The sequence below is a fragment of the Bubalus bubalis genome, chromosome 11 (genome assembly GCF_019923935.1).
Source record: "Bubalus bubalis isolate 160015118507 breed Murrah chromosome 11, NDDB_SH_1, whole genome shotgun sequence".
NCBI classification, from domain to species: domain Eukaryota; kingdom Metazoa; phylum Chordata; class Mammalia; order Artiodactyla; family Bovidae; genus Bubalus; species Bubalus bubalis.
Window position 1 is genome coordinate 69,119,700 of NC_059167.1, and position 26,414 is coordinate 69,146,113.

General features: G+C 43.6%; 1 protein-coding gene across 8 annotated transcripts in view; it reads left to right on the forward strand.

The window, feature by feature from the left end:
- Window positions 1-26,414, forward strand: part of RASGRP1 (RAS guanyl releasing protein 1) — a 216,770-nt gene that overhangs the window by 119,561 nt on the left and 70,795 nt on the right. For 2 of the 8 annotated variants that reach the window (XM_044925230.2, XM_025295938.3), the window contains exons 1-2: window positions 17,478-18,030; window positions 22,289-22,473. In XM_044925230.2, the coding sequence (XP_044781165.1) occupies window positions 17,996-18,030; window positions 22,289-22,473 (220 nt within the window). In that variant the 5' untranslated portion in view covers window positions 17,478-17,995. Of the gene's footprint in view, window positions 1-17,477; window positions 18,031-18,483; window positions 18,591-20,676; window positions 20,836-22,288; window positions 22,474-26,414 lie in introns of those variants that run through there. The other 6 variants (XM_044925228.2, XM_044925231.2, XM_006073017.4 and 3 more) reach the window with 5 other exon arrangements.

Sequence of the window (26,414 nt, forward strand, 5' to 3'; positions counted from 1 at the left end):
AGTACCTACTGCCCACTTAGGGATAGGGCATGGCAGGCCCCAGCAATGGTGATCTCAGACTTGTCTAGACATTGACAGCAAGGCACTTGATAGCAAGATATCAGGGGAAAGGAATGTGAAGTCACCTCACCCTGTGGTTTGCAAACTGTGTACCTCAGGGACCTGGAGGTTCCTCAGTGCCCCTGGAAGCTGAGAGGACAGGGAGACAGTAACAAATGGGCCTTTCAAACCAGAGTGGGTTCACCTCCGATTCATTCACTTCCCAATTTTCAGCACATGTTTCTTCTGGAAGAAGAATCTAGTGGCGAAAAAGGAAAGAAATTCTTGAAAGTCATCAGTTTCATCTTACCCTTTTATTATATAGATAAGGAACTATAATTCATATTTCAAAAACCTCAGAATGAGTCCCATCCCCTTCATATCCAGATCTTCCACTTTCAGGGAAGTTATCCTAAGAAAGTAATTGTGAATTTCTGAGTATCAAGAATGTTCATCCTACTACGGTTTAAAATAGGGGAAAAAATTGGAAGCAACATCAAGAGAGGGGTAGTTGGACAAGTACTGGTACATTTTCAAACACATAATATTGGGATATCCCATATATCATAGAAGGAAATTAGTTATATGGAAAATGTGCTCATGATATATTGATAAGTGCAACACGCACACGCGCGCACACACACATGTTGTTCTGCCTCTGCCTCCATGTCATAGGAAGACTTTCTGGGAGCCTCTAAATGGGGCCTTGTTTTGCTCATGATGGTGTTCAGTTGCTGTGCACATTCAGCTGTCCCTTCTCACTGTCCACTGCCATTTGCTGTACATAGGAAGTCTGCTGGGTCCTTGGCTAAAACAGGTAACTCTAAGTCACATTTCCCCCTGATCCTAAAGCAGCCCTCTGTGTGTCCAGAGCTACACAGTCTTTCTTAAATGAGTCCATCCATTTCTGACCATCACTATCTATCCAGCAGCTCTCAAGTTCAGTTCTTCAGCCAGAACTAGAATAGACACTCCAGAACCTTCCGTCTTCTCTTTCTGCTTTTACTTATTCTGCCTCTCATTAAAAGAAGAAAAAAGAAAAACCGAGCTCCTCACTGTGTCTCAATTTATAACAGTAAGTATTTGCATGTACAGAAATCAAGGAAATTGCAAAAGGAATACATCAAGTCTGTATATTGTCACCCTGCTTATTTAACTTATATGCAGAGTACATCATGCAAAATGCCAGCTGGATGAAGCACAAGCTGGAATCAAGATTACCATGAGAAATATCAATAACTTTAGGTATGCAGATGACACCACCCTAATGGCAGAAAGTGAAGAGGAACTAAAGAGCCCCTTGATGAAGGTGAAAGAGGAGAGTGAAAAAGCTGGCTTAAACCTCAATATTAAAAAAAACTAAAATAATGGCATCTGGTCCCATCACTTCATGGCAAATAGATGGGGAAACAATGGAAACAGTGACAGACTTTATTTCCCTGGGTTACAAAATTACTGCAGATGGTGATTGCAGCCATGAAATTAAAAGATGCTTGCTCCTTGGAAGAAAAGCTATAACCAACCTAGACAGCATATTAAAATGCAGAGACATTACTTTGCCAACAAAAGTCCATCTAGTCAAAGCTATGGTTTTTCCAGTAGTCATGTATGGATGTGAGAGTTGGACCATAAAGAAGGCTGAGCACTGATGCTTTTGAGCTGTGGTGTTGGAGAAGACTCTTGAGAGTCCCTTGGACTTCAGGGAGATCAAACCAGACAATCCTAAATAAAATTAACCCTGCATATTCCTTGGAAGAACTGATGCTGAAGCTGAAGCTCCAATACTGATGTGATAAGCTGACTCATTAGAAAAGACCTTGAGGCTGGGAAAGATTGAAGGCAGGAGAAGAAGGGGACAACAGAGGCTGAGATGGTTGGATGGCATCACTGATTCAGTGGATATGGGTCTGAGCAAGCTTCAGGAGATAGTGAAGGACAAGGAAGCCTGGCATGCAGCAGTCCATGGGGGTCCCAAAGAGTCAGACATGACTGAGTGACTGAACAACAAAATCAAGGAAAACAGGTAGTGGAATGTGTTTAGGGATTGGGAATGTGTGATGGACAGAATATTGCCCCCCTTAAAATGTGACTGCTGGAATCTGTGAATCTGCTAATTTACATGGCAAAAGGGACTTTGAAGATGGACATAAAAGGTCTTGAGATGGGGAGATTATCCTGGTTGGCCCAGTGTAATCACAAGGGTTTTTTTAAGAGCAGGCAAGAGGGACAAAGTCAGAGGAAGTGGATATGATGGTGGAAGTACAGATTGGAGTGCTGAAGTTTGAGGGTGGAGGAAGGGACCACAGCCAAGGAGTTCTGGCAGCTTCTAGAAGCTGGAAAGGGAAGAAAACCTGATCTTCCCCTGGAGCCTCCATAAGGAAAGTAGTTCTATCAGCATCTTGATTTTAGCTCCATAGGGCTCCTTTGGAGCTCCTTTCAGCCTTTTTTTTGGATTTAAAAATTCGTTTATTTTGTTTTCATTCTTTTTTTTTCCTCAAGGAAAATTTTCAAAATATTATTAAAGTATAGTTGATTTGGAAGGAAAGTTATGACCAACCTAGATAGCATATTCAAAAGCAGAGACATTACTTTGCGAACAAAGGTCCATCTAGTCAAGGCTATGATTTTTCCAGTGGTCATATATGGATGTGAGAGTTGGACTGTGAAGAAAGCTGAGCACCGAAGAATTGATGCTTTTGAACTGTGGTGTTGGAGAAGAATCTTGAGAGTCCCTTGGACTGCAAGGAGATCCAACCAGTCCATTCTAAAGGAGATCAGTCCTGTGTTCATTGGAAGGACTGATGCTAAAGCTGAAACTCCAGTACTTTGACCACCTCATGTGAAGAGTTGACTCATTGGAAAAGACTCTGATGCTGGGAGGGATTGGGGGCAGGAGGAGAAGGGGACGACAGAGGATGAGATGGCTGGATGGCATCACCGACTCGACGGACATGAGTTTGAGTGAATTCCGGGAGTTGGTGATGGACAGGGAGGCCTGGCATGCTGCAATTCATGGGGTTGCAAAGAGTCGGACACGACTGAGTGACTGAACTGAACTGAACTGATAGTTGATTTACAATGTTGTGTTAATTTCTGCTGTACTGGTTGACTCAGTTATCCATATATATTCTTTAGTTATATTCTTTTACATTATGGGTTACCACAGGATATTGAATATAATTCCTTGTGCCCGGCAGTAGGACCTTGTTTTTTACCCATTCTAGGTACAGTAATTTGCATTTACTAATCCTGAACTCCCAATCCTTCCCTTTCCCCACCTCCTCCCACTTGCAACCACAAGTTTGTTCTCTATATCTATGAGACTATTTCTGTTTTGTAGATAAATTCAGTTGTGTCATATTTTAGATCCCACATATAAGTAATATCATATGGTATTTGTCATTCTAATTTACTTTGCTTGGTATAATAATCTCTAGTTGCATTCATGTTGGTGCAAATGGCATTATTTCATTCTTTTTTATGGCTGAGTAATATCCCCTTCCCTAGTAGCTCAGTGGTAAAGAATTTGCCTGCAATGCGGGAGACGTGGGTTTGATCCCTGGGTCAGGAAGATCCTGTGGAGAAGGGAATGGCTACCCATTCCAGTGTTCTTGCCTGGAGAATTTCATGGACAGAAGAGCCTAATGGGCTATAGCCCTGGAATCACAGAGTTGGACATGACTGAGAAAATTATACTTAACTTATTATCCCATTATATATTTTTACCACATCTTCTTTATCTGTTATATGTTGATGGACATTTAGGTTGTTTCCATGTCTTGGCTATTGTAAACAGTGCTGCTATAAACATAAGGGCATGTGAATCTTTTTGAATTATAGTTTTCTCTGGGTATATTTCCAGGAGTAGGATTGCTGGATCATATGGCAACTCCATTTTCAGTTTTTTGAGGAACTGCCATGCTGTTTTCCATAATGGCTGCACCAATTTACATTCCCAAAAACAGGGTAAGAGGGGTTGGCCATACCCTCGTCAACATTTACTACTTGTAGACTTTTTAAGGATGGCCATTATGATCAGTGTGAGGTGGTACCTCACTGTATTTTTGATGTGTATTTCTCTAAGAATTAATGATGATGAACATCTTTTCATGTACCTATTGGCCATCTGTATGTCTTCTTTGAAGAAATATCTGTTTGGGTCTTCTGCCCATTTTTGATTGAGTTTTCTGTTTTTTTGATCTTGAGTCACATGAGCTATTTGTATATTTTGGAAATTAAACCCTTGTTGGGCACATCATTTGCAAGTATTTTCTTCCAGTCCATAGGTTGTCCTTTTGTTTATGGTTTCTTTCACTGTACAAAAGCTTGTAAGTTTGAATAAATCCCATTTGTTTATTTTTATTTTATTTCTACTGCCTTGGGATACTGACCTAAGAAAACATTGGTACTATTATGTTAAAGAATGTTTTGCCTATATTCTCTTCTAGGATTTTTATGGTAACATGTCTTTTATTTAAGTTTTTAAGTCATTTTGAGTTTATTTTTGTTTACAGTGTGAGGGTGTGTGCTAACTTCATTGATTTAAAGTTGGGCTGTCCAACTTTTTCAATACCGCTTGCTGAAGAGACTGTCTTTTCCCCATTGCATATTCTTGCCTCCTTTGTCAAAGATTAATTGACCATAAACGTGTGGGTTTGTTTCTGGGCTCTCTATTATGTCCCACTGATCTATACATATATTTTACAAATATCATTGTACTTTGATTACTATATCTTTGTAGTATTGTCTGAAGTCTTGGAGGGTTATGCCTTCTGCTTTCTTCTTTTTTCTAAGGATTACTTCTGCAATTCTGGATCTTTTGTGGCCCTGTGTAAAAAGTTTAGGATTATTAGTTATGTAAAGTTTAAAAATAAAATAAAATTTTAAAAAAAAAAAACAATAAATGATGGAGAGGGTGTGGAGAAAAGGGAACGCTCTTGCACTGTTGATGGGAATGTAAATTGATACAGCCACTATTGAAGATGTTATGGAGATTCCTTAAAATACTAGCAATAAAAGCACCATTATTTCCAAAAAAAAAAATTAAAAAAATAATAAAATAAAATAAAATAAACTACCAAAAAGTAATCACTAAACTTAAGCAGTGGTGCTAGAAAAATATATGGACACCATCATCAGCTGCTAGTTTTTATCCTTCCTGCCATGTGCTATTTCTATTAGCCCATTCTGAATGTAGAACTCCAAAGTATTGCAAAAAGTATATTCAGATGCAGAATATATCAAAATTGTAGGTTATGGTGAGATTTTTTTTTCATGACAATTTAAAAAATATCAAGTCTGCATTATTGTAGCTATTATAAATAGCGAACAATATAGGGATAAAATACTGTCTTTCATTATACCAGCTCATTAAAGATGTCAAATCAAAAAAAAAAAAAATTTAGGATTATTAGTTCTAGTTCTGTGAAAAATGTCATGGATAATTTGTTAGAGATCACATTAAATTTGTAGATTGCTTTGAATAATATGGTCATTTTAACAATATTAATTCTTCCAATCCAAACTTCCCTGACGGTCCATGGTTAAGACTTCATGCTTCAATTGCTGGGGACATGGGTTTGATCTCTGTTTGGGAAGCTAGGATCTCACATGCCACAAGGTGCAACCAAAAACACACAAAAAGACTCTAGTTAATTCTTAAAGTCCAAGAACATGGGATATCTTTCCATTTCTTTAAGTCATCTTCAATTTTCTTTACTAATACTTTGTAGTTCTCAGCATATAAGTCATTCACCTCCTTGATGAGGTTTATTTGTAAGTATTTTTTGATGTGATTTTAAAAGGAATTGTTTTTTTACATCCCCTTTCTGTTATTTTATTGTTAATATAAAGAAATGCAACTAATTTCTGTATGTTAATCTTGCATCCTGCTTCCTCGCTGAATTCGTTTATCGGTTCTAGTAATTTTCGTGTTTTTTATATATAGTATCATGTCCTCTGCATGAAATGATGACTTTACCTCTTTCCCACCAATTCAAATACCTTTTATTTCTTTTTCTTATCTGATTGCTATGACTAGGACTTCCAATACTATGTTAAAGAGAAGTAAACATCCTTGTCTTATTCCAGATTTTAGCCAGAAGGCTTTTAGCTTTTCATCATTAAGTATTATATTGGCTGTGAGATTGCCATAAATAGCTTTTATTATGTTGAGATGTTTTCCCTGTGCTCATTTTGGTAAGAGTTTTTATCATGAATGTATTTGAATTTTATTGAATGCTTTTCCTGCATCTGTTGAGTTGATCATGTGGTTTTCATCTTTTATTGATGTAGAATATCACACTAATTGATTTGCGTATGTTGAACCATGCTTGTGTCCTTGGGATGAGTCCAACTTGGGTGTGGTGTATGATTTTTCTAATGTGTTGTTGAATTCTCTTTGCTAATATTTTGTTGAGAATTTTTGCATCTATATTCATCAGAGATATTGGAATGATGTTATTTTTTGTTTGATTCATACCTGTAGCAACAGCTATGCCCTTCATGAAATACAAGGTAAGAGTAAGTGCAGATACGACAGGAAAGGGTTATTGATTTCTTCCTTTTCCAGATGAAGTTTATGGCAAGCAACTTTTTGGCATCTCTCCTATGGTGGCTGACCTACAAATCAGAGTGTGCTTGGATTCCAGACAGCAGAGTTTCGTGTGCTTTCTCCCAGCAAAATGGGCAACGTTAGTTCAGAGAGGGATGAAATCCTGAATACCAAAGACAGAAAGGACTTTTGTTTTAGACAGTCTTTTGAAACCCTAATTTACTTTAACCCTGGTCCTATCCATGTCACTCAACAATGACTTGCTGTTCAGAAAGAGCTCCATCTGCCAAAAACACTGGGTCTTGAGAGTCTGAATCAAAAGCCAAGCCCTGACTCTCAGATGCCTACCAGCCTTAGTAAAGTCATGGTGTAACAAATATTAAGACTGCTGTCAACCTCAGGCGGCTCAACCCCTGCCTCCAAGTGACAAGAGAAAAAACACAAGACTGTTCAGAGGAAAAACTCTTTCCCCGGAGGGTGAAATAGGATGGGGCATAGCTAAGCTTTCAGGAAACTGAACCTATCATGATTCTTTGTAACAGAAGCTGGAAAGTAGGCAAGGCTTCCTACTTGATGTGTCTCCACGTATTTCCTTATCTCCAGCCCCCATTTTATAGGCATCTTGGATGGTTGGCCATCTAACCCTTTCTGCGTGGATTCCAGTGTTTGTAAGGGCAGGATTTAGCATGCACTCTTGGGGCTGGTCGGAGAAGGCAATGGCACCCCACTCCAGTACTCTTGCCTGGAAAATCCCATGGATGGAGGGGCCTGGTGGGCTGCAGTCCATGGGGTCGCTAAGAGTCGGACACGACTAAGCGACTTCACTTTCACTTTTCACTTTCGTGCATTGGAGAAGGAAATGGCAACCCACTCCAGTGTTCTTGCCTGGAGAATCCCAGGGACGGGGGAGCCTGGTGGGCTGCCGTCTACGGGGTCACACAGAGTCGGACACAACTGAAGCGACTTAGCAGCAGCAGCTTGGGGCTGGTAGGCTTCCCTTGTGGCTCAGATGGTAAAGAATCCACCTGCAAAGCAGGAGACCAGGGTTCAATTTCTGGATCAGGAAGATTCCCTGGAGAAGGGCATGGCAACCCACTCCAGTATTCTTGCTTGGAGAATTCCATGGACAGAGGAGCCTGGTGGGCCACAGTCCATAGGGTCACACAGAGATAAGCACGACTAAAGCGACTTAACACGCACACATGCCCTTGGGGCTGGCAGAGATCCTAGACCTCACATTAGACAGAAGGGTAAAATAAGAAGGGGTCCTCAGATGCCTTGGAAGAGTAAAAGGAAAGGTGAGACATTGATGGAAATAGCAAGGAAGGGAAATTGATGTGTCACCTGTGAGTCTTCCAGAGAGGCTGAGAAACAGGAAAAGCAGCAGCACCACTGAGTCAGGAACTTTCCAGCATGCAATTGCTCTATGTTGAGAACAAGGTAGGCAAGAGTCCCTTCTTCTTCAGTGTCCAAATCTGCATCAGAAGCTGTAGGCATACTACGTGGGACAACAAGGAGGGGGGATCCTGGGAACCCTGGCTTTCTGGGATGTTCCAGGAAAGGATGGGAAACTGAGGAACTAGACAGAATAATCTAAACACCAGAAGTCAGAATCAGTCTTCACTCCCAATTTGACAGGTTAGACCAAACGACTAAACTCATATTAGCACCTCAGAAAGATATCCACACCTGTTGAGGTAATTTTAAGACTGGAGTACAATTCCATTAGTAACTCAGTTATGAGATTTTTATGTGAAGTATAATGATGAGCTAAAACTCTATTTGCACAAATGAACAAACAAGCAAACAAATCAGAGCTCTCGAGTTGTAGTAAGAAAGCCCGAAGGAATAATGCTTGAATCACTTGATTCAACAATTCCCCGTTTTTTCCCCAAGAGAAGACCAAAGTCTATAGACAAGGAATCATGGGGAAGAAATCATAGTAGGAACTGCATTTTTAGCCCAGTCTGCTAAGGAAACATTCACAGATGCAGACACACACGTACACAAGAGATGAGGTACATGTTATCTGAGAAGTGACATAATAAGGTAACAAGGTCCTGACCAATGCATTAATAGCACGTTGACAATAGTTATACTTTCACTTTTCATATAGCTCAAAGTGAAAACATGAGCCTGAAGAAGTCTTAATTCCGTGGCTTTCCCTCCCCTAACCAATGGCCAAGTCTTTTCAGAGGCAGTTCTAGTTTGAGCTCTAGAGGAGCAGTGTCACTCGACCAAAATTTTGATCCTTTGATGCTCTGTTTTATAACTTGTGGTTGATAAGACTGCTAAAAGCTCAACACTTCATTGAGGCCATGAACAATATGGTTAGTTCTGGTTACTGATCCTCTTTACCTCACCTAGAATTTTCTAATAGGTTATAGCCAACGAACTCAACTGTTTTGGGTGCCAAATCTAATATATCATGAGTGGGAGGTGTAACAAAATGGTGATAAGCTTGGGCTCCAAAATCACACTGAATTGAAATCCAGCTTCACATTTTACTAGTTGTGTGTTTTGGGGTGAGTCACTTAACCTTTTTCAGCCTTAAACCTCCCACGACCCTACCAGCTATATAAAGTGAGAACAACCATGGTAAATCATCATAAATTCTTTTTGCAAGGATGATGTGAAATAATGTGTACTTATTTCTTGGCTCAGTGCTTGACATGTAGGAAGTGCTCAATATGTCAGCTCATAGAATCAGCATGAGGAATCTAGGATAAACAGAAAAAAATAAAAAACATTCTGTTTGATCGTAGAATCCAGCTCAATGTAGCTTAAGACATAAGTTGGCCCCTTTTGGTTTACTTTGTTGGTTGTTTTCACTGCTGACCCATTGTTCCCGGTAGCCTAACCTGCTTTCTGCAATAGACCAAGGACTGCCAGATCCTTTCTGGCTGGGTCTCTGAGTACTCTAGTACCAAGTCCAGGTCAATTTTGTTTTTCCCTACACCAGCAGCCACTTGGTCAGTAAATACTATGTTTTTGGTTCCTCCAAGCTAGGCCCTGTGGCCTTGAATGACCCTGCAAAGCCCCTAGTTATATTTCTCATCCCCTGGCAAACCTCCACTTTCCTTGCCATTTCTCACCTCACTGTCCTACAGGTCACCTTTCATATGCCTGCCTATTGTATGTTCAAAAGGGACAGAGGGAGCCCCTCCTTGAAACTCACTTTTCCCCTTATTTTATACCAACATCTCCCAAGAGCCAGAAACCACTGCTCTCTCAGAGCCAGGAAAGAGCACTCTCTCTCTCATGAAGGAACCAGGCTCACTCTCAGGGCCGACTCATCCAGGAGGTACGGGGCTGAGAGCTTGCAATACTTAGAGGCACCCACAGAAAGGTTTTCATTAGTTTTAAAAACCAAAGATTGTATGTATAATAATGATTCTGATCTGGATTCTATTCAGCTTTATGCCAACGCAATCATAAAATTTATTTAAAAATATATTTGTATGGAGAAAGGAGCCCCCAGATATCACACTGTGGCCCTACCACTCCTGCTTAGTTTAAAGTGGTCCAAGCTGGAGCAACCTGGGGCAAACTCACTCACCTGGACCCCACCTCCTACATGACCCATGTGCTTCCTCTGGCTGGTACAGAACAAAAGTCACAGCAATTTAGATTTTTAATAGGGTTTTATTATATAGCACAAGGAACGATACTATTTTGCAATAACCTATAAGGGAAAAGAATCTGAAAAACAGATATATATATTATATATATATATATGTATGGGTGTAACTGAATCGCTATGCTGTATATCTGAAACTAACACAACATTGTAAATCAATTATACTTCAGTTTTTTAGAAAAGAGGAATTTTTAAACAATTGCAACATTGCTAATATAGAACTTGTCTATTTCCATAACAAGTCTAACCCAGACTTCTTCACACTTCCTTCCAAAGACAGGCAATGTCAGAGCAATAACACTGACTTGGGAACACACCTGCATGAGCCCAATTGAGAGCCAGCATGAGGTAACCTTCCTCAGGAAGCAAAACCTCATTTCTGGGGACTTGAAAATCACACATAAATGGGCACTGATTGCATTTATCACAACATATGGCAATCTTTTTCACTGATTGATTTAATTTAAAAATCAATTAAGCTGAACACTTGGTTGACTGCCTTGGTTGACAGTTAGGTCTCTATTTATACTTATGAAGCCACCAGGCTGACTCCCCCAGCTGCACACACAGTTCAGAGGGAAGTTTTCTCAGTTTGATGCAAGGTGCAGAAATAAAACAACACAAAATAAAAAGATAGTTTTCTGTTACAGTAAATTTTGGCTATCATTTGAATGAATGCCAAGAAATTACTTCAGTCAAAGTGTTTGAGTCTGTTGCCAATTAGACATGGTGGCAGATCAATCTTGATCAATACTTGGAGGAAATGTAAGCCTTCACCTTTGTTTTTTAATCAATACATTTCTAATTTTTAAGTTCAGCTCTTGGGTGTGACTTGATTATTTGTGAAACACCATCTCTTTAGCCAGGGGACACGGGGGTTAAGTCTGCCTACAAGATTAAGTCACACTCCTCTTTAGTTGGGCTCACTTCTACCTCTACATCCAGAGGCAATGTCAGAATCAGGCAAGTCAGACTATTCCATCCCAATATATACTTTCCTAGGCATGTTATCTGCCTTTGAGAGTTTCACTCTCTATTCCCACAACAGAGAATCCTACTGAATAAAAAGACACAACACCCCATGTGGGATGGAAAACTAGGCTTTGGCATAGGGGAGTGCGCTGGGGTAACCAACACTGTCAGATCAATTGGTAAAAATGCTTGTAAGTTGTGTGTGAAGCAGCCTACTTTAGTATTTCTTAAATATGACCCCTTTTAAAGGGGAAAAAAATGTCTTCTAGACCCTTAAGGACTAAACATGTGTCTGCTCATGATCCCAGGGTGAGAAACACCCACCCATATTAATTTACAATTATTTTCTCCATTGCTCACATGCAAGTGTCTTTATTAATACTCAGGAGTTTTCATTTCAATACTATGCTTATCACAGCACTTTTTTGAATACATATTAAACAGTTTTTGTACTCAGAAAACCACATCCTTTGGTTGGTCCAGGCCATTTGAATCTTTCTATTAACTGGTGTGTTTTTTTTTCAAGCTTTTACCTGTGTCTTTGTAGGTGTTAAGTGATTAAGTAGTATTAGTGCTAGAGTGGTGCTGGGTGCACAATAGGGGTTTTAAAAATAGCAGTTGCATTACTAAACTAGTTTTAGCTTTTCAACTGTTGCTGTTCTGATTGCAGGGCAGCCATTTGTAAAGAAGCTCAGTATTGAATGGTAATTAACTCAGCCCTCTGCAGTGGTGCTCAGCTCAAGCACCCAAAGGCAAACTTGGGAAGTAGCCTTAATTGAATCACATCTAAAGTGGAGCAAGGAATTCAAGGAGCTCACAGGGGATTCTTCAAGATGAGAAACCTCTCAGTTTCTGCAAAGGCAGTGAGATTGTTAGACTTGAGAGCCTTATTTATGTATCGGCAGGGAGTGGGGGAGAATCGGAGTAAGTTCCTGTGTTTAGTTAACGCAAAGCCCTTGGCTCTGCTTCTTCCTTACCTCTGCATCTCCCTTGTCTCTGAGACACTGGCCTCGCCTCACCTCTTCTCGCCCCTCACTTCTCTTTGGTTCACTGTTCATCTCATCCTTTATATCTTAACCCATACCTCACTTCCTTTGAGAAGTCAGCTCCCCATCAACCAAGACGAGGGCAGGTATCCCTTCGATGTGGCAAAACATTCACCTCATGTCTCTGTAACCAGGCACTAAAAACATCAGTGTGTCCACAGTGGTCAGTCCATGCCAGGCATAAACCATGTCATGTAATCATTAGCAAAACTGCATAAGTAGGGCTTGTTTGTACCCATTTTTACAGATACAGAAACTGAGGCTAGAAAGGAATGCAAAGGAAGCATGAGGACTGAAATTCAAAATCAGTCTAACTCCCGAGCTCACACTTAGAACTGCTGTGCTATTCTGCCTCCCAAGTATTTGTGGAAAACATACTGTTTGATATTTATATATATATATAAACTTGAACAAATCAGTTTCACTGACAAGTTACCTTTCCTGGTCTCAGCCTCTGTTTTTTGTTTTTTTTTTTTAAAGCCATTTGGGCCAGCATCATAAAGCAAGAAATTCTATGTCAGAATGATTCAAAATAGGATTTATTGATGGACTAGATGCTTGCACACAATACAAAAATAAAAGTTACAGAAGGGGAAACAATGGAAAGCAACAGTCCCCCTATTCAGAGTCACCTAGTTCCCCATTCCCAGAGATAACTATTGAGACGTATTATTATCATGAGAGGAAGCCTTGGAACTGCATTTTGTATAATATGATCCCATCCAACTGATGGATCAATTTTAGGGGTCCTGATCTGCATTAGTTTTTTAATACCATTTAAAAAATTTTTGAAAGGATAGTGTTTCATACAACTTGTGTTTCAGTTTGACGCATAGCACAAATGTACATCTGAGTCACAGAGTGTAAAACGTGATATTACACTTCTCACCATGGAGTAATACTAAAAACTGTTTGACAGCCACCAACTGGGCAGAACCAGAAGCTGAAAATTATGAAGGTCCCTTCCATGGAGAACCTCCTGCCCTTACTTCCCATGAGTTACTTTGGAATTCAGCAGCCAGACCCAGTAAAGCACAATTTGGATTCCTTCCCTCCTCTGTTCAAAGTTTTCCAGGGACCCCCATCTCCCTAAGAGCAAAATCCATGAGACAACATATATCTCTATCTGTTTGTTAATATCCTGAAACAATTCCGAAATCAAATGAAAAATATGGGCTCCATGATGTAAAGAAATATGACTTGTAAGGGAGATTGGGCCTCTGGGAAGGGACTTCAACAAAGAGAAGCAGCATCCTTCAGCTGAAAACAAAAGTGGATATGCACAGAGTCTAGGTATAGGGTGATTTATCTTAAAATATCATTTACATGACATTCATCAAACTCCCTATGGAGAATCCTGGGGATACCTGAGGAAGATAGAATGCTCTCCAGAAGAGCTGACCAGCAGATGGAGAGACTCTCAGAAAAGCGTGGGCTGCATCCACAAGAAGATGCTGAGGACGAAGAATCATGTAGGAGTCCAACCACAAGGCGCCAAACTACAGGCCCGTAGCAAATGAAGTGGCTTCTCACATGGGCAGTTTCTCTAGCTTTGGTCAAGGTGAGCAGCAACAGGAATGCAGTGTTCACTGTGGGGCAGCCAGTCACAATAATAAAATACTGAGGCCAATTCTCCCATCTCAGAAACTGGAGCAGAACTCAGCAAAGGAGGAAATGACGGTGCCGCATCCCCTCCCTCCTTTTCTGTCTCCATCTCTTCACTCTCCTGTAGTGCTATGTATCCCTAAATGTGGCAGCTCTGTCTTCACTGATGCAAGTGGGTACCTCAACCGGAATAGCCCATGGTGTCCCATGAGGGCAGGGGTAACCCGACTGCAGGGGCAGCTTCTAGAAATCAGGATGTAACATCATGGCATATTTAGACTTGGATACTATTTATTAGACATGTAAGCTCATGTGAACAAGGCTCTTGTCTGTCCTGGTCTCCTTCAGATTCTCAGTGCCAAGCACTGACACTTAAGTAGGGACCCAGTGAACATACCTCAAATGGATGAAAAAAATGTTAGACCACGTAGTGGAAGCTCTGGCAGACAATAGTTTCTCCAAGCCTTAACCAGTCATCAGGCAGATTCTGCAAGGTGGGTTTTTATCCCTCTGCCCCTGGGAAGCAGCCCTGTGTGTGTTCTACAGGGCAAATTGCCAGTTTGACATGAGTTCGGTATAACTGTGCCTTTGTGCATCGAGGTGAAAAGAGATGACAGGTGGGAGCAAGTACACGAGCAAAAGCATTGAGGCTTGCAAGGGCACAGCAATTACCAGCAGTGACCAGGTCATGACCTAAGAGGTCAGGTGCCTGGAGGGCATGGCTGGAGGCCAGGCAGAACAGGTTTGGTTAGTTGTGAAGCTGAGTGTCAGACTTTATTTTTTGGGGCTCCAAAATCACTGCAGATGGTGACTGCAGCCATTAAATTAAAAGACGCTTACTCCTTGGAAGGAAAGTTATGACCAACCTACATAGCATATTCAAAAGCAGAGACATTACTTTGCCAACAAGGGTCTGTCTAGTCAAGGCTATGGTTTTTCCAGTGGTCATGTATGGATGTGAGAGTTGGACTGTGAAGAAAGCTGAGCGCCGAAGAACTGATGCTTTTGAGCTGTGGTGTTGGAGAAGACTCTTGAGAGTCCCTTGGACTGCAAGGAGATCCAACCAGTCCATTCTGAAGGAGATCAGCCCTGGGATTTCTTTGGAAGGAATGATGCTAAAGCTGAAACTCCAGTACTTTGGCCACCTCATGCGACGAGTCAACTCATTGGAAAAGACTCTGATGCTGGGAGGGATTGGGGGCAGGAGGAGAAGGGGACAACAGAGGATGAGATGGCTGGATGGCATCACTGACTCGATGGACGTGAGTCTGAGTGAACTCCGGGAGTGGTGATGGACAGGGAGGCCTGGCGTGCTGCGATTCACGGGGTCGCAAAGAGTCAGACAGGACTGAGCGACTGAACTGAACTGAACTGAAGGTGAGTAATGTTAAGAACTTTGTTTTTTATTCTGTAGGCAACAGGAGAATTCCTCGGCAGTTTGGAAACAAAGAAATGACATGATCAGGTAATTCTGAAAACAACAGGAAAAAAGGATTAGAGAACTAGGAAGGCCACTTATGAAGCTATGACACATGTTCAGGTTTAGAGATAACTGGGGCCAAGACATGTGGGGGTGGAGATGGAGAGGAAGCCCTGAGGGACAATTCAAGGAGAAGACCAGTTGGAAACATGTTTTGGGATGTTAGATATCAAGGTTGGATATCCAGACTCAGGAGTCATTTGGGTCCTGTTGAAGTCATAGAAGAAATTAAAAACACCTAATTTGAGTAGTGGGTCATTTGGAAAATCTGACAAAAGCAGGCATTTTTAGTTGCAGAGGCTTCTCAGATACTCACGAAAAGCTGAGCAAAAGGTCCAGGGATATCACTGAAGAGCCTCTGGTGAAAGAAGAAAGAATATCAGAGAAAGGATCCCAAGGAATGACCTTACCCAAAGGGTAAGCAGAAGACGACAGTGGTCCCCAGCCTTTCTCAGCTGTTACAGAGACACTGACTACTGCCCATCAGAGGGTTGTTTGGAGAAGCAGAAGAAAGGATAAGAGAACATAAGTGAAGAAGGAGTGCTTTGTTCCTGAGGTCAGAGGCGCCTCAGACAGGACCAGGGAGACTAACCACATGGCTGAAAATGAATAAAGAGATGGAGCTAACATCTGATTTTTAAGGTGTTTGGAAAAGACAAATTGCTCAAGTAGCAACAACCAGAAAGCCTCTTCAAAGAGTTCAGCTGGGCCCAGAAACCTAGTCAGGTGCAGGGGGAATGCACAGCTCTCAGGAAGCCTAAGAAAAAGCAGCTTCCTAGGCAGATGCAGGCCTCTTTCTTTAGAAAACTCAGCAAGACTCGTTTCTCGAGTGAACTAATAGCTAATCATTTCTGTACTTACGACATAATGAACTGCGGGCGTATAGATGTATGCAACTGCCTGAAACTGTGCTCAGTATTATGTGTATACACCCAGTAGTCTATCTATCTAAACATATTTACATATAATTATGCATTTATATAAAGGTATGTGTTTATCATCTTGGCATATATACATATGCATATTCAGTGTAAGTCTGGAAGAGTGTCATAGTTTAATATTAAACATCCAAATATTCCTTCAGCTGTGTATACAGCTGTGACTGAGAACTTGGGTCTGTTACCCAATGTTCATGAGCATTCTCAAACTTCTTTCTGGTCTCAGTATCAGAAGAGTTGATCTCATGAGCAATTGTTTGTTTGTTTGTTTTTTGTCTTGCATGTGACAGAAATTGAACTTTAGACAAGGCCTCCTTTTTGAACATGACTACTCGAAATCAAGGAGAAAAGTCTTTGGTCCCACTTGTTCTATGGGTTGCATTTAAAAAAAAACAAAAGACCAGCAACCTTTCATTTCTGTCTCTATTTTATGTACTTTAATTTCACATTTCATTTCATACACTTCTTTTGGTGAATTACGCAACTTTGTAAGCTATCTTTAATTTCCTTTTTAGGATAAGGTGGCATATACTTATGAGGCTTTAAGGTCCAGAACATCATGGCTGGGAAGGAACTTACTAATGTGGCTGGAGTTAAGGCATGTGACAGTGATAATAGGTATGTTATTAGGACAGTCCTGCAGCCATTACAGGGAGCAAGCCAGATCTCAGCACAGGTCGTGGTTCTCTCTGGTGTGTACTAGTTGTATGATGGGAAGCATATTATGCTCTAAACCTTAATATTTTCCATCTTTAAAACAGTGACCTCTTGGTATTTGGGGGAGACGGTGTAAATGAGGAAAGCACTTAGCACAAGGTACTCAGTCAACATTTGCTATTGTCATCACTGTCTTTTCACCATTTGTGATCAGATCTGCCGTCAGAAAGTTCTCCCACTCCTCCCCAGCTCGGCGCCCCTCACTCCCATACCCAACAGAGGCCGCGCAGCTGTGTCTCTCCTGATATGGATCGTATCTGGAGTGTACCTAGGGGTGCAGAACAAGTATCTCCAGCCCAGTTGCTAATTACTAACAAGATGATACTCACAAGCACAGGCTAAAGCGGACCCACAACTTTGTTTTCGTTCCTTACCCCACCCTCGACTCTGCGCTCCGATGTACACAAAAGAGGCTGGCAAGGGGATAAGGGGTCTTCGGGAGCCTGGACTGAAATTCGGGAAGGCGAAGGAGGTGGGGATTTCCCTGAGAGCCACCGAGCGAGGCCAGTTTCCTCCGGCTCCCACCCGAACTCCTGCCGCGGGCTGGTTGGGATCCAGGGCACCTGGAGCCTTCCCGCCCCTCCATCTCCGCTTCCGACTTCAGCCCCGGGCCGATGTAGGCACCGGGAGCAAAAGGCGAGAGTGGAGGGAGACGCAGGCCTCCGGAGACTACGGAGTAGCGAGGGCAGGTTTCGGGGAGAGCTGAAGGGCGCCACACATTTCCTCGGGCGATAACCATCAGCGCTTGTCAGGTGGTGGTGCGGCAGAGTGTGCGCGCGCGCAGGGAGGAGGGCGAGGGGGCGCGCTCACACAAAGTTTGTGCTGCGGTGCGCCGCGGTCGGGCTCGCCCAGCTCGGAGAGCGGCAGGTGGGCGGCCCGGACGAGAAGACCCGGGGCGGAGGAGCTCGGCAGGCGGCGGCGGCGGTGACGGCGGCGATGCGCCGCGCCCCGCCGAGCCAGTCCCGCCGCGCTGGGTGAGGTGGCTCGGGGAGCGCGGCTGCGGCCATGGGCACCCTGGGCAAAGCGAGAGAAGCTCCACGGTGAGTAGGCGCGCCTGTTTCCTTTCTTGGGGCGGGGGACACGGCGCCCACGACCCCTGGACCTCGCCGGGTGACTGGCACGGCGCCACCTCCTATGGGAAGCTGCGGGCCCGATGTGTGGAGGGCGGCGGCCTCCCGGGGTCTCGGGTTAGTCCAGGGCGACGGGCTCGAGGGACGGACGCGCCCCGGTCGCCCAGCGCATCTCGCCCGACGGGCTGGGGAGGGAGCCCGGTTGTGCGGACGCGCGCCCTGAGTTGATCCGGCGAGACCCGGAATCGCGCTAAGCGACCGGACCCCGGGACCCTCGGGCTGGGCCCATGGGACTCCCACTCGTGGACTTTCCGCGCCCCGCGCACCTGCCGCGGCCCCGGCAGCGCCACCTGGCGGTGCGTTCGGCCCCGCGGATGTCTGGAAGGACAACTGAGTTTGCCGCCAGCGCGCAGGGGTCGGCGAGCCACGCAACCGTTTGGGGGGAAACCTACACTCCCCTCACCCACCGTGATCCTAGGGACATGTTTCAGGAAGGACTTGGGGTGACAGAAAATGACGGAAAAGTGACCGTGAGTCAAAAATCTGTTGGCAGGGTAAAGAGGCCGGGAGGGGCCGGGCAACTTTGAGTTTGTTCCCCAAAGGGCCAGAACCGGACAACTGCCTGAGCTCAGCATAGGGCCGGGCGAGCTGGACTCTTCCCACCTCCATCCACGCAGACTCTGTTGCGCCTGACATGCCCCGTCCAGCAGGAAGCGTTGCCCTGCTGGACCTCCTCACTAAAAGCTCTTGGCCCTTTATGCCCTCCCCTGCCCTGCCCTTGAAGGTCCAGCGCTGTTCTCTGCATGGGATTTAGACGAGGGGGCTCCGGTAAATTAAAATCAGCCTGTATTATGGGAGGAGGGAGAGGACAGGACTGAAAGAAATCCTCACTAGAAGCCCGATAAAAGCCATCTTTCCCTGCAAAGAAAACTGTGGGAGTTTTCCTTCGTTCTCTTTGTCCATTTCTCCCCTCACTCTCCTGGGCTGAATTTCATAAAAAGTTCAACCCGAAATTGTGACCTCCACTGAGGTACCTGAGGCTGGAGAGGATTGCGCCTGAATCAGTTCAGAGTTTTGAAAATCTCCTTCAGCAAACTAGATAGGGCCTTAACCAGTTGTAGCCTCAGGGAACACTTAGAAGTTGTTTCTCTTCGGCTTTTTTTTTTTTTTTTTTTTTTTTTTAAGCTGGTGAGAAAATATTTGCCTACCATCCTTTAAAAATACATAAGCATTTGCAGACTTAGGGGCTGTAGGTTCTATGGATTGGAAAAACACCCTTAGACCTGCCTAAAAGAAAGTGGTTTATGAATTCTTACGTATAGCCATTTCACCAGAAAAGACAGAACAATTTGAAGGTCTGTCGCGAAGCAGCCAGTCAAGAGACAGCACAACAAAATTGCCCAGTTTCCTAATTATGGTGCACATACTTCTCATCTTCCTGACCTCTCTGAATGCTGTCTGGGTTTTAGCAGTTTCTCTTCTCCCTGGTTTCTCCTGCCCAAGCCCTCTGAGTCTCAGCAGCCTCTCTGCCAACTGCATCTCTCACCTTCCTTTTACCTTCCTTCTCTCTAAATACTCCCTTGAGTCCATTTGTTTTGGGTAAATGTTACCAGCCCCTCCTAGTTCTGGTAAAAGCAACTACCTTTGAGAATCACCTCCTGGACCAAAGTGGTTTCCCCTTCAGGTGACACTGGGAAACATTACTTGGATTAGAGTCAGGGCAGTCTTCAGAGTCCTGAATGGTTGATGCTATCAACTGAGGGAGAAAATGGAATTTTCCCTGGATTGGCCAGTTGGGAGACAGAGGTGGACACCCACCTCCCAGTCCTAGTGGGAAGAGCTGCATATGGAGACAGCCTCATTGCTGTGGCCTCATCTCGCCAAGCTTAAGAGAATGTGGAAGGCGTATGAGAAAAAAAAAAAAAAAAAGACTTCTAACCAGAAGGACTTTCTTTTCATCTTTCCAACTCTGCCTCAGGAGGAGGTCTTAAAGGTGAACAGACAGCAGCTAAGGCTGAAAGCTGACTGATCCCAACAGTGGATAACCAGTGCCAGGTTTAGGATCGTCACTGCTTCTGCAGTGGGAAGAGAGCATGACATGGGCAGAGGAGGCCTGGCTTCCACCTGGCTTGGCACTGGTGCCCCATCCCACTGTCTTTCCAAGCCTGGACTTCCACAGGCCTGGTTGAAGGGCTGGGAGAATGACCTCGGAGGGGCTATCCAGCTTTTTGCTAATTCTGAAATAGTGAAAGATGCACAGTTCCAGGCACAGTAAATATTTATTAAACAGAACCAGAGAGGTGCCACGTACAAGTCCCAGATCTAGTACATATGAGTTATACAGCCTTGTCTATGTCACTTAGCCTCTTTTAGACTCAGTTTCAAATCGTGAATGGAGATAACATCTTGGCTGTAAGCTTTAAAGACTATGTAAATCTCCATCACAGAGCCTGCTGTCATCAGAGGTACTAGTTCCGGCGGCCATTACCGTTTCCTTTCATTTTCAGATACTGATCTGATCTTGGGGCCATCTCAGGGCCTGGGTGAAAATCAGTAGTGGCCAGAAACTTGATCAAGTCCTATAATACCAATTTGATCTTTCAGAAATCACTGCCTTGAGCTAGCAGATCCTAAGAGCCAGTTTCTGATTGGACTTCACTGAGCCCATCCTAGGTCAGAACAGGTGGCAGCAGCCAATGCCAGACCAGCGTTCTGGAGCTACTTTGAAAAGGAATTCGAAGGGCCTGGTGTTCCCTCCACATGTCTGGCTGTGCAGTAAGTGGTCCCGTTGTCTTTTAACAGGGTGGTTTCACCAAATCCACATGTACGTCAATATTTTATTTTGATCCAAGTACTTCTTCAGCCCCTTCTGGGTGACATTACATCTTGTCAGTTACAGCTTTCCCCAACATTCCACCTGGAACTGGTTCTCCCTCCTCTGAGAACATCACACTTCTTGCCCTTGACATTCACAGGCCAGTTATTTAAGATTTGCAGAGTTATCTTTTCTTGGTCTGGTTCTCAGTCTCCAGCTAGATTTTTGTATTAAGGAACTTGCAGATGACCTTCATACTACAACAACAACATGTAATGAGTGTGTTTTATAGTTTGCAGAGTACCTTCACAGACTGTGTCACGGGTCCGCTCTGGTCTGGCACACGTGTGTTACTCCTAGAATAAGTACTTATTGATTAATTGATGCCATCATATGTTTATCAAATATGTGTAATTAAAGTTATGCATCTGAGGTGCATTTCTTTGGTAATAAACATGATAGCCAGAGGCACAGTAAGAAGGGGAGAATATGCTCAAAGGAGTTACCAGCAACAATACCTACTGCTCGTAAACCTACAGAGATGATAGATATGTCTCTGTGTATGTTATGTTTATTTTTTTAATGGAAGAAAAAATAAAATGCTCAGTTAACCTATTGATATTTTGCAACAACTTGGCTTTTACTCTTGAGGTCATGACCAAAGATAAAGCTAAGTGAAAGTGGGTGAAGCTGACCTATTGGGCTACTAAGCCATTTCCAGATTCAGACTTGTCCTTTTGCATTCACATCTAGAATAAAGCTCTCATAATCAGTAAGGACTTGATAGAATGAGGTTTAATGATAAAAATGACTCAATGACTATCAATAATGAAAAACAGAATCTTAGAACCCACCAAGATTTAGCTTATTATCTAAACACCACCTCCATAACCCTCAGGTCCTCAGTCTTTGTCTTCTCCTCCCCACATCCTTAAACATGTTTTTGAGGCCACCTGACTTTCGACAATAACTCTGGTATTGCTCAAGATGGATGAATTTAGCTGAAGATGGGACCAAACTGAAACAATTCTTAAGACCCAAGTCAGTGGTCTCTGGGCTAAAATAAAAAATTTATTGCTCGGAGCTAAAACCTGCCAGGATGGTCTTGCGTCTGCCTCTCCCCTTCAAGAACTGGAGAAAGCAGGCCAAAGCAACCCCAGTCTCAGGCTGAAGAGCCCTGCTTGCAACCCTGAAATCTCACCTTGCTATTTACTTGAGAGATATCCCTTTAACAGCCAACCAGTCCGCTTGGTGCCTTTACCAAGTGGGAGGGGTATGTCTTATCAGCCCAACTCCTGCGATTAATTGTTTTATCTCCTTTTCTGCTCTGCCTGCCTACAGAGTGCAGAGCTGTCAGTGTGGTCTGTCCCCTGGCTGCTCTGATCTCATTCCCTGCCTCTTCTCTTTCCCTAGGAAACCGTCTCATGGCTGCAGAGCAGCCCCTAAAGCGAGACTAGAGGCAAAGCCCGCCAGCAGCCCCCTCCCCTGCCATCCCGGCCTGGCCCAGATCACCCAGTTCCGAATGATGGTGCCTCTGGGACATTTCGCCAAAGGAGCCAGCCTGGACGATCTCATCGACAGCTGTGTTCAATCTTTTGGTGAGTTGGCGAACTGCCCACATGCATAAATGGGGCTCTTTTACTTTGTTCTTCCTTAAAAAGTGCTTTATAGAATAGCAACCTACATTGCATTTGGGGTTTAAAAATAGCTTTCGAGCCTTTGAAATGTTGGAGACAGTGTGCAGTGCCTATGGCACATGACTGTGTGGGTGTAATAGGTCGTGATGAGAGGTGCGATTTAAAGCGAGAAAAGTTACTGAGGAGAGTTTGTGTTTCCAATTTTCTCAGGATGGAGGTTTTTCTCGTGATGAAAAAATATCATAAAATGCAATGATGCATCTGGCGCTTTTCTGTTCTTGTGTTCTTGGGGCACACAAAGACTAGCAAACGCTGTTACCAGACAGCAGTTTGGATCATTGGATGGCAAAGTCTGAATAATTCCCCTCACAATCTCGAAGGGTGGTTGTGGTGGAGTAGGAAAGGACTGAGTAAGGCCAAACTGTCTGGCCTGGGAGATAGTGCCAAATGAGCGGCGTGATGGAAGACTGGGGATCTATGAAAGGAGCATCCAGACGTGTTGGCAGAGAGTTATCTAGATGCCTCACTCTGTCATCACCCGACACACCATGAGGGGCGAGCAGCGTAGCACAGCTGGCAAGGGTTTTCGGCAAAGATGCCCTATTTAAAAAAAAAAAAAAAATTTGTAGGCACGCTCTTTTGATTGTTATATGTGATATAGTGATGGAAAAGTACTAAACATTTGTTCCCCTCCCTGAAAAAGGAATGATGGAAAATTCATAGAGTTCCGTTATCACTGGTACCCACTCTGCTCCTTTGGGACCTCTCTGTCTCCCCCTGGGAAGCTGATGAACTTGTGTGCTCAGCTCAGAAGCCCCAGACCACCCCACCCTGGCAGCTTCCAGGTGCCTTGGAAGACTTGATCAGATTCCAGGTGCTTGATAGGATCCCAGGTAGCATGACTGTGGGTTGTTAGAACTCAGAATGAGGGATTTATTCACTGGCTGGACCTGTGTTCCCTTGTGGCTCAGCTGGTAAAGAATCCACCTGCAATGCGGGACACCTGAGTTCAATCCCTGGGTTGGGAAGATCCCCTGGAGGAGGAAAAGGCTACCCCCTCCAGTATTCTGGCCTGGAGAATTCCATGGACTATATAGTCCATTGGGTCAGAAAGAGTCAGACACAACGCAGCGACTTTCACTGGATCTGTGTGGTGCTTGGTCAGACCTTATTTGTAGACTTAGGAAAACTGGACATTTTGAGGATTCTCCTTTAATTGGGTTTAGCAAAGCATTGAATAGTCTTCATGATTCCAACATTGATTTAAAGCAGTGGTTCTCAAATTCCTGTGAAATCATGTGGTGGTTTCCGTGGTAACCCAGATTGCTGGGCCCCACCCCGAGACTGGCTGTTCTCAAAGGTCCAAGGCGGGGCCCAAGAATCTACTGTTCTATCAAGTTTCCCAGGTGATGCTGCTGCAGTTGATCCAAGAACCTCGCTTCGAGAATCACTGCTTTTTTGTTTTAGACTTTTTAACTTGGAAAAGAATGAGCATTTTTTTTTTTTTTTTACTAATTCAGCATTAAATTTTAATTGAATTGTTATTTATTAATACTTTAGTCTTTCAGCTAAGAATGAATTCAGGAGCAAAATAAATGGTTTTCTATTTAACCTCTTTGGAAAATAACCATACAAGGAGATAAACTAGAAGCCAGGGGGATGGGGGGAAGCATGGCGGTGAAGAGCCGTTGTTCATCAGGCACTTGACTTTCACCTGGTTCCCAGCTCATAAGCTGCAAAGCTTCTCACACAGTCATGGTCGTCTTATTTATCGGTCTTTGGCAGGGCACTGTGACTATTTCATGAATAAGCATTTTGATCCTCTTTCCATTTCCCTGTTGAGGAAACAGGACCCAACAGCCCTGCCATCTTTCTTCCTCCGGTGCCAGTCATGCAGTTGCCCTCTGGGTTCAGGGCTGTTTTTCTAACCTTCAAATCATCCAGCCGTCAACCTGAAAAATACAGGAGGGATTCTGAACCCCTGCAGAATAAGCAAGCCTAACCCACTCCCCTCAATGAATGAATCCTAAGAGGGCTAAAGATACTTCATTTCCTGGATTATATTGACTGAAAAGTACCTTAAAATCCCAAAGGTATAAAAATCCCATTGAGTCTAATGGTCTTTTAACCATTATCATGAAGCATAGATAGTCCCTAATTAAGCCCCTAATTGCACCTGACTGGCTGTTCCATGAGGAGAATTACAGTGACCGAACCCCTCTTCAATTATTCAAGCTTAGAATTACTGAGAAATGCACTATTTAGGGGGGGAAACATGCAAAAGACAGGGCAGTGATAAGCTAAGGCATGCAGGAGGAATAAATTCGTTAAACCATGAAGTCTTGGAGTAAGTTCACTCTGGGGTTGAGGATGCATATTGGGGAGAGCAGCCACTCTTCAAATCTCTGAGCAGGATTGTGAGAATGCTGCGGGAGGCAGCAAGGTGCCATCTCAAGGCAAGGCTTTGCACGTGATGTCCTGAAGGGCTTCCTGCCACAGAATTTACATGAAACAGGCAGAAAAGGAAAGACACCCTATGTCTGGAGGGAATGGGAGCCAGCACTTTGGTCTGCGATTTTGACTCTGGTCTTCAGTTGAGTTGTCCAGTGGAGGAGGGGTGTGGAGCTGGAGGGGGTGGGGCTGGGGATTCAAGCACGACAGTGACGGGCAGCCAGCCGTGTCACTTCTGCCTTTGTAGGTCTCCTCCGAGATGATCAGAGAATAGTAATGAGCGAGGTTTATTTTTTTTTAATTTTTTTGAGACATCTTACTGGTTATTTTCTCTGATTAGTATAGAAGAGTTTTGCTTTAGAATAAAACAGCCTGGCTTAGTTTTTCTTTGTGAGTTTAGAAGTCTTCTCATTTGAATACCCATGAAAAGAGGGAAACAGCACTGTTGAAACGTGGGGAAAGGTTTGTTTTTTTTTTTTTTTTTTTGGTAATCTCTCCCTTTAGACTCAGGTTTCAGCCACTCCTCCCACCAACTTGGAAAAAAAGGTGGAGGGAAAAAAACTCTTTTGAACATAAAGACTGATTAATTTATTAGTTAATTTATTTTTTACTACTTTCTCAACCTCACCTTGGTGTTGCTGCTGCTGCTAAGTCACTTCAGTCATGTCCGACTCTGTGCGACCCAATGAATGGCAGCCCACCAGTCTCCCCCATCCCTGGGATTCTCCAGGCAAGAACACTGGAGTGGGTTGCCATTTCCTTCTCCAATGCATGAAAGTGAAAGTGAAGTCGTTCAGTTGTGTCCAACTCTTAGCGACCCCATGGACTGCAGCCCACCAGGCTCCTCTGTCCATGGGATTTTCCAGGCAAGAGTACTGGAGTGGGGTGCCATTGCCTTCTCCGCACCTTGGTGTAGATGCTTTGAATTGGCTATAGCTTTGCAGTCCAATATGGTAGCCACTACCCATATGTGACTATTTATGTAGACATTTTAATTAAAATTAAATCAAATGTAAAATTCAGTTCCTAAGCTTCAGCAGCCATATTTCAAATGCTCAAGAGTCATGAGTGGCACCTGCTGCTGGACAGAGTAAATAGAAAATATTTCCTTCTTTGCAGAAAGTCTGTTCAATGGTGCCAGCCTGGGTGGATGGTTGACTCAAAGGGGAAAAGCAGTGTGGGATTTACATTCTTCTAGTGGCTCTAGCTACTAGACTCTCAGGCATCCTGGGCATTTGGCAGTCTATACAGATGGCTTCCCCTTTAGTAGTATTAACTATTAATTACCTCCCACACTGTTCTCAGAGGAAGGACTTATTACAAGGCTTTTGAGGGTGGATGACCAGCACGTGCAAATTAAGGGTACTCTTGGAGGTACTAGTAAGCCTCCCAGTGTCACACACAAGGTTACAGATCTGTGATTAGAAATTCAGAGCCTTGAGTCATCGTGT